General features: G+C 38.3%; 1 protein-coding gene across 1 annotated transcript in view; it reads left to right on the top strand.

The window, feature by feature from the left end:
* Positions 1 to 13580, top strand: part of MOCOS (molybdenum cofactor sulfurase) — a 51973-nt gene that overhangs the window by 14236 nt on the left and 24157 nt on the right. Inside the window, exons 6-9 of the mRNA XM_014052275.2 lie at positions 6439 to 6638; positions 7422 to 7538; positions 9375 to 9827; positions 12774 to 12936. Of these exons, the coding sequence (XP_013907750.2) occupies positions 6439 to 6638; positions 7422 to 7538; positions 9375 to 9827; positions 12774 to 12936 (933 nt within the window). The remainder of the gene's footprint in view (positions 1 to 6438; positions 6639 to 7421; positions 7539 to 9374; positions 9828 to 12773; positions 12937 to 13580) is intronic.

Below are 13580 nucleotides of genomic sequence, written 5' to 3'. Positions count from 1 at the left end.
ACTTTTAAAGCCTTTCATGGCGTTGACCTATGCTTCGGAGAATCAACCTTTCCCCACTTATATCAGCCTGCCCCATGAAATCTTTAGAGATTGAATCAGATTTTTTCCAGCTGAATATAAAGAATTCTCAAATCTAGAGGCATCTTCTTCTTGAGAATTCATCATCAGCACTAATTTTTTTCTTTTCTTTTTTGTTTATTTAATTTGTATTCTCATCACAATGTGACTCTGGGAAACTTCTATTCTTTCTCTTTCTTTTTTGAATTCAATTTTTATTGGAAAACTTAAAATATAAGACTCCAAAATTTAAAAACAAACAAACAAAACATTTAAAAAGTACATTAAAAAGAAAAAACCTTAATATCTATGCATTGTCTCCCCTATTTGAATATTGATTAATACATTAATACAAAATTAATTTTCATTCCTTGCAAAACAGGTCCAAAAGATTTTAAACGATCAGATCTATTTGCAGATTAACTTGTCATCTATATACTTGTCTGGTCTGTCCCAGATCAGATACTTAGAAAAGAAATACCCTTGACTATATTTGGTTGAAGTGAAAGGTTTTTTTTAAAAATTAAGGTTAAGTGGTTGCAGAAAAAAAGGCTAGATCTGCATATTCCTGCACAAAGGTTCTGTTTTTCTCCTTTCCCTGACTCTCCCCACTTGACCAGTTCATCAGTGTCCAACTACAGTGACTTCTGGTTTGCTCATAAGGTCCTTTTTCATCCTCTGGAGCGTTCAGGGAAGCCTCCGGAAGGTCCCTGAAGGCTCTGGAGGACTAAAACCGGCCCTATGAGCAAACCGGAAGTCTGTTCCCAAACTTCCGGTTTTCCTGCCCATAGGACTGGGTTTCCCTGATGCCTTCTGGGGGGGGGAGGCTGATTTTGCCCTCCCCAGGCTCCTCTAAAGCCTCTGGAGCCTGGGGAGGGCAAAAAAAGCATGCAAAAAATGGGTTGCGCCTGTCATGCGTGCATGCACGCTGGGGGTCGTGCATTGCATTATGGGTGTGGCGCGCCCATGCACGACCCCCCTGCACTCCCCCCGCTTTTGGCACATGAGCCAAAAAAGGTTCAGCATCACTGCCGTAGACAATGTTCCTCCAGGCCTTCCTGTCCTTTACCATCCTTTGGAGTCCATTTAAGCTCATGCCTACTGCTTTGGTGACTCATCCAGCCACCTCATTCTCTGTCATCCCCTTATTTTACCCTCAATCATTCCCACCATTAGGCGCTTCTCCAGTGAATCCTTCCTTCTCATTAGATAGCCACTTTGTGGCTTGTCATGGTGAAGGGGCTTATGTAGCTCTATGAAGCTATGAGCTATGCTGTGCAGGGTCACCCAAGACTAAGGTGACCAGATTTTCAGATTGGAAAAGAGGGACGCCCTTGACCGGGGGGGGGGGTTGATTAAAAAAAAATTTTTTTGTCAAAAGGTCACCCCAGGACACTGAAACCAGCATAAATATGAATCTGTTGCCAAACAAAATTTTGATCACGTGACCATGAGGATGCTGCAACGGTCGCTAAGTGTGAAAAATGGTCGCAACGGTCGCTAAGTGTGAAAAATGGTCATCAGTCACTTTTTTCAATGCCATTGTATCTTCCTGATTATTAAAAGTGCAAATTCACTCAGTGTCAATCATGACTCCTGAGTCCATTTCAAAGTATTGTGCATAGAAATTTTAAAAATGGCTTGTTTCAATTTATTTTGGATAGAATCTTTTTTTAAATAGTTTAAGACAATTTAAAAAAAGAATCAACACAGAATAACACTATTTTTAAAAATCATATGCACAATAAATAAAATATTATTTTAAAATACATTAAAAAAATAAAAGAAAAAACCCAGCTCACTTACCAGCAGGCAGGCAGAGTCAGCAGATCTTCGTAGGGATGGATGGAAGCACACAGGGAGCCTATATATACGCAACTGCAGTAACAATGACAATGATGAAGGATTGGATTGAGTTAAAGAATAAAAGAATTCTGATCTTAGAAGGCCATGACCTGCAGGCAGGCTGGCATAATTTCTTATGGAATGAATGACAAACATAAAACGCACAAATACTTTCAAAATCATTTAATTAGAACTTTACTGCAACAATGGCTCAAAATCAAAAAAATCCACTATGTGAAAACCCCAAATTGGCTATCACCAACAGAAAGAACGACACACCCAAATTTTACAGATTGGAACAAAATTCTAAGATACAGAGATCTAATTGACAGACAGGGAAATTTAAAAACAATTGAAGAATTGGCAGATCAGAATATGAAAGGTGACTGGCTAACCTACCTCCAAATTAAAACTAAATACAATAAAGACACTAAAATATATGGTATTGAAACAGAACCACACAAATTGAATAAAATTATTCAAAGTCTGGACAGAAAGATGATAGGGAAAATATACAAATTCCTCTTGAAGTATCAAATGGAAGAGGAAATTGGAAACTGTAAAAGAACCAATGATAAAATGGGCACAGAACTTTGGCTATAACATTGAACTAGACAAATGGGAAAAATTTTGGGCAATAAATTTAAGAATGACACTATCAATCCCATACAAGGAAAACCTTGTTCTTTCAATCCTTCCAATATTTTTTTCCTTCATTCCCTTGTCTGTTTCAATATTAAGTACATTTCTTCCTTTCTTCCTATAATTTTTTCCATTTTCTTCCTTATATTCTTTTCCATTTCAACATTGTCTTCCTTTTTTCCTTCCTTCCTTCCTATACGTCTTTCCATTTTCTTCCTTATATTATCTTTTCTGTTTCAACAGTCTTTGTTTCTTCCTTCCTTCCTTCCTTCCTATACTTCTTCTTTCATTCATTATATTTTCTTTTCCATTTCAATATTAAGTGTAATTCTTTGTTCCTCCTTCCTTCTTTCAATCCTTCCAATACTTTTTCCTTCATTCTCTTTTCCTTCAATATTAAGTGCAATTCCTTCCTTCCTTCCTTCCTTCCTTCCTTCCTTCCTTCCTTCCTTCCTTCCTTCCTTCCTTCCTAAGTTATTTCCATTTTCTTCCTTATATAATATTTTCTGTTTCAACATAAACTGCCTTCCTTCCTTCCCTCCCTCCCATCCCTTTCTTTATGTTTTCTTCATGCTTTCTTTTCTTTTTCCTCTGCTCTTTTTAAATCCCCCCCCTTCTTCTCCTCCTCTACATTTAGGTTGGATTAGTTTGTTTATTAGTTAAGTCAAACGTTTTAATAAAAGTTTCATCTTTTAAGATTCGTCCAACACATCCAATTGTAACCTTAACAGAATCCCATTGATCCACAGACAGCAGCGGGGAGCCCCAGAAGCCAGAGGACGTTCTCTGCTGGCGGCGCCGCTCCCCCCGATATCTCTTCCTTCCGCGGCGAATTCCATGGATTCACGAACGGACTCCACGGAAGGAAGAGAGATCGGGACAGCAGCGGGGAGGCCCAGAAGCGAGGGGACGTTCTCTGCTGGCGGCGCCGCTCCCCCGATATCTCTTCCTTCCGCGGCGAATCCCATGGATTCACGAACGGACTCCACGGAAGAGAGATCGGGACAGCAGCGGGGAGGCCCAGAAGCGAGGGGACGTTCTCTGCTGGCGGCGGCGCTCCCCCGACATCTCTTCCTTCCGCGGCGAATCCCATGGATTCACGAACGGACTCCACGGAAGGAAGGGAGATCGGGACAGCAGCGGGGAGGCCCAGAAGCGAGGGGACGTTCTCTGCTGGCGTCCGCCGCTCCCCCGACATCTCTTCCTTCCGCGGCGAATCCCATGGATTCACGAACGGACTCCACGGAAGGAAGAGAGATCGGGACAGCAGCGGGGAGGCCCAGAAGCGAGGGGACGTTCTCTGCTGGCGGCGCCGCTCCCCCGACATCTCTTCCTTCCACGGCGAATCCCATTGATTCACAAACGGACTCCACGGAAGGAAGAGAGATCGGGACAGCAGCGGGGAGGCCCAGAAGCCAGAGGACGTTCTCTGCTGGCGGCGCCGCTCCCCCGACATCTCTTCCTTCCGCGGCGAATCCCATTGATTCACGAACGGACTCCACGGAAGGAAGAGAGATCGGGACAGCAGCGGGGAGGCCCAGAAGCCAGAGGACGTTCTCTGCTGGCGGCGCCGCTCCCCCGACATCTCTTCCTTCCGCGGCGAATCCCATGGATTCACGAACTGACTCCACGGAAGGAAGAGAGATCGGGACAGCAGCGGGGAGGCCCAGAAGCGAGGGGACGTTCTCTGCTGGCGGCGCCGCTCCCCCGATATCTCTTCCTTCCGCGGCAAATCCCATGGATTCACGAACGGACTCCACGGAAGGAAGAGAGATCGGGACAGCAGCGGGGAGGCCCAGAAGCGAGGGGACGTTCTCTGCTGGCGGCGCCGCTCCCCCGACATCTCTTCCTTCCGCGGCGAATCCCATGGATTCACAAACGGACTCCACGGAAGGAAGAGAGATCGGGACAGCAGCGGGGAGGCCCAGAAGCGAGGGGACGTTCTCTGCTGGCGGCGCCGTTCCCCGGACATCTCTTCCTTCCGCGGCAAATCCCATGGATTCACGAACGGACTCCACGGAAGGAAGAGAGATCGGGACAGCAGCGGGGAGGCCCAGAAGCCAGAGGACGTTCTCTGCTGGCGGCGCCGCTCCCCCGATATCTCTTGCTTCCGCGGCGAATCCCATGGATTCACGAACGGACTCCACGGAAGGAAGAGAGATCGGGACAGCAGCGGGGAGGCCCAGAAGCGAGGGGACGTTCTCTGCTGGCGGCGCCGCTCCCCCGACATCTCTTCCTTCCGCGGCGAATCCCATGGATTCACGAACGGACTCCACGGAAGGAAGAGAGATCGGGACAGCAGCGGGGAGGCCCAGAAGCAAGGGGACGTTCTCTGCTGGCGGCGCCGCTCCCCCGATATCTCTTCCTTCCGCGGCGAATCCCATGGATTCACGAACGGACTCCACGGAAGGAAGAGAGATCAGGACAGCAGCGGGGAGGCCCAGAAGCGAGGGGATGTTCTCTGCTGGCGGCGCCGCTCCCCCGACATCTCTTCCTTCCGCGGCGAATCCCATGGATTCACGAATGGACTCCACGGAAGGAAGAGAGATCGGGACAGCAGCAGGGAGGCCCAGAAGCCAGAGGACGTTCTCTGCTGGCGTCCGCCGCTCCCCCGATATCTCTTCCTTCCGCGGCGAATCCCATTGATTCACGAACGGACTCCACGGAAGGAAGAGAGGTCGGGACAGCAGCGGGGAGGCCCAGAAGCGAGGGGACGTTCTCTGCTGGCGTCTGCCGCTGCCACGACCTCTCTTCCTTCCGCGGCGAATCCCATTGATTCACGAACGGACTCCACGGAAGGAAGAGAGGTCTGGTCTGGGCAGCACGCACAGAGCGGGAAAGGCAGCACCAAAGCTCATGTGAACCCCTTTTGTATCATTCTGGCAAGCAAAGTCAATGTGAAAGCCAGATTCACTTACCATATTTTTCAGAGTATAAGACGCACCAGGATTTTGAAGAGGCAAATTTTAAAAAAAAGTTTTTGCACTCTGCAGGCCTCCCACAAACAGCCTGCTTTTTATGAAAATGGGCCTGTTTTTTGTCAAAAAAGGGGGGGTATTCATAGCCTTTAGGAGATTTATAGAGTGCTCCTGGGGGCTAGGCGGGGCAAAATTGAGCAAAAAATGCCCCATTTTTTGCTCATTTCTGCTCTCCCCAGGACTTAGGAGCACTCTGAAAGCCTCCTAAAGGCTATGCACCGCCATTTTGGTGAGGGGGTGGGTTTCGGGGGGGGGGCGGCAAAAAAATTCTGTATTCAGTGTATAAGACGCACCCAGATTTTCGGCCTCTTTTTTGAGGGAAATAGGTGTGTCTTATACTATGAAAAATACAGTAACAACCGCATTATTAACTTAACAACTGCAATGGTTCACTTAACTGTGGCAAGAAAAGTTATAAAATGGAGCAAGACTCATTTAACAAATATCTCATTTAGCAACATAAACTTTGGACTCAATTATGATTGTAAGTCGAAAGCTTCCTCTACTTATATGAGTCTAAGCAGCTTAATGTTATTAAATCATTGTTTTCTTTTATAGAAAAACAAGATATTTTAGTTCTGAAAGATCTTTGTTGTAATTTAACTGTAATAATTAAACAATTCATTCTGGAATCTATATATTAGCTGATTACTGAATGGAATTGTTATTGAGATTATACAAGACATTCCAATGGTTTTGTGTTGGGCGTGGAATCTATGGAAAGCCTCACATATTCTGGAGTTTTTGGCCAGGTAATATATTGTTACTTTTTTTTCTGAAAAATGATCCTTTTGTTATATTTATTACTTCATTTGCTTTATAAAAATATATAAAAATAGAGTTATATGTAGTGAAACTTATTTATAACCAAATCAGTTGACCATTGTTGGTAATTGTTTGTCTTTGTCTTTCTTAGGTGGAATGGAAAACATAAAACAGCATACATTTGCTTTGGCTCACCATACCTATTCAGTTCTTTCTACCTTAAAATATGCTAATGGTGCACCTCTTGTACGCATTTATACTGATACTGACTTCAGCAATTCAGATATCCAAGGTCCCATAATTAATTTTAATGTGTTGGATGAAAATGGAGATATAATTGGGTATTCACAGGTACATTTCATTTATTTTTTGTTGTCTCCAAGTATCTTTACTGTTATGCATCTTTCTGATTGTTTGATCTTCTTTCTGTACAATTTCAGAAATCACCTTCTTGCCATCTTCTCTCATTAGTGACCTATCTGTTTCCATGACTTTCTTCTTGTTCCTTACATGTTTAAAGAAGGCAGGGAGGTGTTTCTTAGGTTTGGCATTTGTTGCAAGTCTTAATTCATTCTGAGCCTTAGCCTTCTTGAGTCGATCCATGCATATTTAGGCTATTCATTGCGTCTAATTTTTATAATTATCTATTTTGTTCCTCAGTGTGTCAGAGAGCTCTTTATATAACCTTGCTGATTCATCTGGAGGTTGTTGTTTTATTTTTCTGTGATATAGTTATAGCTTTATTTTGGTTTTATATTATTACATGTTTCAATGCAATTTTGGAAATAAATAATAAGATCTTAACATATTTCATGAATATTCTAATGGTAGAAAAAGAAATCTTTATTTGGAGGGGGGCAACTTAGAACTGAGGAGAAATTTCTTGACAGTTAGAACAATTAATCAGTGGAACAGCTTGCCTCCAGAAGTTGTAAATGCCCCAACACTGGAAGTTTTTAAGAAGATGTTGGATAACCATTTGTCTGACATGGTATAGCGTTTCCTCCCTAGGCAGGGGGTTGGACTAGAAGACCTCCAAGGTCCCTTCCAACTCTGTTATTCTATTCATAAATGATTTGTTACTATGTTAAGAATCTTTTTTTTCCGGGGTCGGATGGAATCTCTTGAAACAAGGTGGACAAACTGGCTGGGCTCTACAATATTCATGTGCGCACAGGCTGTTTCTGTAATACTGGAGCTTGTCAGCAGCACTTGGGGATAAACCATGATGACATCAAAAAGAACCTACAGGTCTGTATATGTATATGGTCAATGTAGCAGTTCTAGCAGCTAAAATAAATAGAATCATGTTACATCTGTTCCATTAATTTTCCCACTGCTTCTAAGCAAGTATTCCAAACAATGTCCCATAATATAAAAACTTCATTTACAGAAAAGGAAATATCATTTGCTAGTTTATGGGCAATGCAAAATTTTTATGCAAAGTCATTCTATTTAATGTAATAGACTATAATTATGTTTAAATTAACTATGACAAAACCTCTTAAATTTACTTTCTCATTTGCACAACTAAATTTGTATTGTAAACAATATATATATATATATATATATATATATATATATATATATATATATATATATATATTATATAATACATTATATATGTATGTATGTATGTATGTATGTATGTATGTATGTATGTGTATATATATATATATATATATATATATATATATATATATATATATATATATATATATATATATATATATATACACACTTCTGAACCAGATTAATCTTAAACTTCATGTGTTTAATTGAAACTTTTGAGAACCAGATCATTTTCCTCTGATGTAACTTTTTGAGATGTCAAAAAAATAATATAAAAATAAATCAATTCAGAATTATTTCCATTTTAATGTATTATATATGATGTGCAATTCAATTAAAAATTGAAATCTTTTATAGGAAAACAAAATCCCCTAAAAGATTACATTGTTTTTCGATTGAATTGTACAGATTAAACATTAAAGGTGGAAAGAATTCTGAAATGATTTATCTTGGTCTGATTTTTTTTTTACATCTCAAAAATATAACAAAAATCCACAGAAGTGTAAGTAGAAGAAATAGTATAAGAGAACATCTAGGCTAGCCTTCAAATCAGGTCAGGAAACCAAAAGCACCCTAGCTGTTTAGTTGGAATTTTATCCAAGGTTAAGGAACCATAATGTCTCTAGCAAATTGGTTTCTCTTTCAAATGGCTTATAGTTATAATGATTTTTAAAGTGGCCAGCTATGCTATAGCCTATACTTCTGTGTTTAAGTTTTGCTTCTCAAATTATTTTAATTCGTTTCTTTTTAAGATATCAAGCTTGTGTAATGTTACTTTTTCTACATTATTAACTATTCCACTTAATATTTGTATCCTCTACAATCTCATTTAAATGATTAATAAAAATATTGAGAAATATAGGTACCAAGACTGATTTTGATGTTAAGCAAGGTTTATGATAAAACATTTTGCTTCAGTAAAAGTAAGTAAAACCATCAGTGTATATTGGCTGGAATTATTGTTGACCCAGTATGTTTCTCATTAATTTGTCCTGACATGGAATTGTAAACCTATTCTATATTATCACTGATATATGTTATCACTACATAAATCTATTTTGTCATTGTTCTGAGATTATTAAAATTTCCTTTTCTGAAATCTTACATATGCATTTTTCTAGATTCAGCTTCAATTCTCCTTAAGATTAAGAACACCAGTATTTAATAGTCAATTAATTCCAAAGTTCCTGCTACTTCCAGAAATGAGTTTTCCATATTGATCTGTACAGTTAAAGATAGCTGATCCTCTTCTGTCTTTTTCTATCATTAAGAACATATATCCACAACTGTCCAAACTTCTATAATTTCCTGACTCTGTGAAGGTTATGTCACAGATAATGAATAATCAGAAATGCAATTCCATAGAAAATTAGGTAAAGAAAGATGATTTTTATTCTGGAAGAGAGATCACAAAATCAGCTATGCCATTAAAGCATTTTGACTATATTTATAGAGAATCTTTCTGCTGTAACTTTAGTAAAATAACAAAATATTTTTTATTTTATTTCTAAATAGGCTGGTCATGTCTGTGGAGATGACATAGATGTAATTGATGGACATCCCACTGGGTCTGTGAGAATTTCATTTGGCTATATGTCTACATTTGAAGATGTCCAAGCCTTTCTGAAATTCATTATAAGTATTAGATTATCTACTTTCAATTTAGTAAAGTGTCCACTCCAGACAGAGATTGTTCCAAAGATTACATCATTTCCCAGATGGAATAGCAACAGTCATGATGAGAAGAATGCAACCGAAGAGCATTTGGAAAGGATAATCAAGAATTTACAGCTAAGTCACCACTATGCATCAGTGATACCAGAAGGAAATGTGCATTTGACTAAAAGTTGGGCAGAAATCAACATACCTAAAGTTTTTACTAATTCAGTAGAAGTGCCAAATGGTAAAAAGATGATTACAATCACCAATATTTACCTCTACCCAATCAAATCATGTGCTGCATTTGAGGTAAATGATTTCGGTAATATTTTATGGTCATGTGCAATATGAAAACCAGAGAGATTTTTTAGAGATGCTATAACAAATTACAAAAATAAGTAAATACATAAAAAGCTGCTTGATACTCTTAAAAATCAAGAGGTATGGATCCTCTGAAAGTAAATTTGAAAGTAAGAATTAAATTATAATTTGAATAGAAGAAAGGGGTAATTAATGAAATATATGGAAAATAATTTATTTTATGTTATGTTTATTTTTACCTCCACCTCCTTTTTCCATATACAATACTTCAGCAAAGGGTAAGTGTGGCTCTTAGCCCTGAAATATGTTATTTTGAGAAATCTGTTGATGTTCTGTATATTTTATTTTTTCTTATTTCTCGTCAATTTTGGAAAAAGTGATTTATACCCTTATCCTCAAAGTTATGACTCTCACATTATCTGATGGTCACATGATCACAATTCAGCTGCTTGGCAACTGGTTCACATTTACAACCAAGTTGTAGTGTCATGTGATCATGATTTGTGACCTTTCCAGCCAGTTTCTGATAAGCAATTTCAATTGAGGTAGCCAGATTCCCATATCAACAACATGATTTGTGTAGTGAAAATTTGTCATAAAAATGGATCTAATCTTTTTATGTATTGCTTTATGATGCATGACTTAGTGACCAAAATTCTGGTCCCAATTATGTTCATAAGTCAAGGACTACTTGTAAAACTAAACAAGTATTCCATATATCTATTTATTCTGGTTTAAGTCATGACCTAATGCTAAACTTTTCTCAGTACCTTAGGCAAACAATTCCAATTCCAAGGAGATGTTGTAAAAATCCAGACTTTTTACACTTTAGAAGATATATTTATATCAACCTGATGCTTAAAGGCATCTGTAATTTAAAAGTTAATAAAAATAAAACAACAATTCACCTTCATTTAAAGTATTTTCCTATACAATTTTTTTTAGTAATTCAGAGACATAAAAATTGAAAAAGAAGATTCAAATGGCTAATGATATAACCAATTCAATGCTATACAAGTTTTTAGAGATTGCCCAATTAAATAAAAATATTTACACTCAGATATTTATTGGATTAGAATCTTTAATAAATAATAAGTAACAAAGATTAAATTAAGATTTAATTTATGAAATTAAGTTTTATACTGCTGATTAAAAATATTCAATATAGAAATTGTTTATTTTTGCCTTCTTGGCAATCGTGACCCGTCAAAAGCGCGGACGACAAAAGCGCGATCGACAAAATCGCGCCTTTGACGTCATCACAGCGCGACGAAAAAGATCGAAAAATTCAAATAAAAATTAATAAAAATTAAATTAAAGCAAGCCGATTCACATAAAGGTAAGGGTTAGGGTTAGGGTTAGGGTTAGGGTAAGGGTAAGGGTTAGGGTTAGCTTTAGAGCGTTAGCGTTAGCGTTAGGGTTAGGATAAGGGTTAGCGTTACGTTTTTCGTTACTTTAACGGTTAGGTTTAGGGTTAGGTTTAGGGTTAGGTTAAGAGTTAGGGTTAGGGTTAGGTTTAGGGTTAGGTTTGGGGGGGTTAGGGGAAGGTTTTAGCTTTATTTTTACATTTTTTCGATCTTTTTCGTCGCGCTGTGATGACGTCACAGCGCGCTTTTGTCGAGCGCGATTTTGTCCTACGCGCTTTTGTGGTGGAACCCTTGGCAATAATAATTTTTCCAGAATAGTTTTTTTTAACTATGTATAGATTCCAGAGTATAGTCTTGGAGTGGTTACATAAAAATGTGATGTAATAGATAGCAAAATACATAAGATTTTGTTTAAAATGTAATTTCTGCAATTTATTTAAATTAGGCCAAGAGAAATTAGTTCAAGAGAAAGTTTATTTCAAAATTATGTTAATGTATACATTGAAATAAATAACTCAAATATAATTAAAATTATACTAAGACATTCATTGTTACAAAGAAAAAAAATACCCCTTTGTGTTTATCGCATTGGAGCCTTACCCATGCCTCACTGTTGAAACTCTAGTTATAGTATTAGAAAACTTGCTTTTTTTTCTCCCTGGAATGTATGAATAGCCTATGACTTCTTTATTCAACCTTTTAAAAAGATGAAACCATTAGGAATGCATTACAGTAAGCAGAGGCTCAACAGTAAAAAATGGGACGAATAGTTTAGGAACTCTTGCAAATAGGAATTCTGTTTTGTTTTTTACATATTCCAATAAGGGATAGCTGCTTTAAAATTAAACCAGAACTTGTTTTAGATTGCTAAAGCACTAGAATGCAGTTTTTTTTATTCGCCATCAAACCAAGCTTAATAGTATCTTCCAAGAACTTTAAACTTGAATTGACATGATGAGATTATAGCATTAATATAAAGACTAGTTTTTGGAATAGAAATGCTTTTTAAAAAAAAAAACTTTTAAAAGATTAAATAATTTAGCAAATCTTTTAAATTTGCTATATAGTTTTGTTTCTAATCTCTAAATGGCAGAAAGTTGAAATTTGACTAAGCACTCAGAAAGAAGCCTGTAACTGCACAAAGAAGTTAAATTGCCTTAAAGTGTACCATGTATATAAGACAATATACATCTCTTACTGTTGTAATGAGCTGAAAACAAATACACACATATGCCAGTTTTTAAATAGCAATAGCAATAGCAGTTAGACTTATATACCGCTTCATAGGGCTTTCAGCCCTCTCTAAGCAGTTTACAGAGTCAGCATATTGCCCCCAACAACAATCCGGGTCCTCATTTTACCCACCTCGGAAGGATGGAAGGCTGAGTCAACCCTGAGCCGGTGAGATTTGAACAGCCGAACTGCAGATAGCAGTCAGCTGAAGTGGCCTGCAGTACTGCACTCTAACCACTGCGCCACCTCGGCTCTAAATGTTAATTAAAATTAAAAAATGTTATTAAATGTCCGTTGAGTAAATAACAGTTCTATTTTCCTTTACCTTCTTCAGGCTATGCAGTGGCCTATTGGAAACCAAGGCTTGCTGTATGATCGTAACTGGATGGTTACAAATCAGAATGGAGTTTGTATTACTCAGAAGCAGGAGCCACGACTGTGTCTTATACAACCTTTAATTGACCTGGAGCAAAATGTGATGATCATCAAGGCAGAAGGTTGGTATACACAGATTATTATTTCTTCTACTACTGTGAGAGGGTTATCAAAATATTCATCCATAAGATTATCATTTTATAAATCAGGAGATAGTGGTTCTATATTTGTGTTTAGACTTCTTGAAAAAAATATTGAGGCATAGCAAATTAAAATCATTACTCTCCGTTCAAGATATTCTTGAGAAATATTAAATTTGTTAAACTAACACTTTGAATTGGATACAGAAACTGACTGGCACACAATGCAGATGACAAAGTACCAGCATAATATATTGGTATATTGGTCAGTTCCAGTGAGTAATCTAGCTGCCTCTGTTTTGAATTAACTGAAGTTTCCAGACCATTTTCAAAGGTTGCTCCACATAAAGCATATTGCAATAAATTGACCAGAAAATTATTGGAGCATGAATAAACTGTTGCAAGGTTGTCTCTGTCCAAGTGTAGAGAATAAAGAAGATGACCTTGATGGAGAGAGGGAAGATCTGTTATTAGGCAATAGGCAGATAAACATTGCAAAAACCCAGATAGATTATGGATCTGAAAACATTCAAACAGACATTAAATATGAAGAAAAAGAGAAAAACTGGCATCTGCTTCTTGGTCTACCTTGTAATGTCTGATCACAATTAGTGAAAGGCACCTTG

Source organism: Thamnophis sirtalis, unplaced genomic scaffold (assembly GCF_051295495.1).
Source record: "Thamnophis sirtalis isolate CommonGarterSnake01/CBP01778 unplaced genomic scaffold, rThaSir2_p1.2 scaffold_4, whole genome shotgun sequence".
NCBI lineage: Eukaryota > Metazoa > Chordata > Lepidosauria > Squamata > Natricidae > Thamnophis > Thamnophis sirtalis.
Note: the sequence above shows the minus strand (reverse complement) of the source record. Positions and strands in the feature narration are given on the sequence as shown.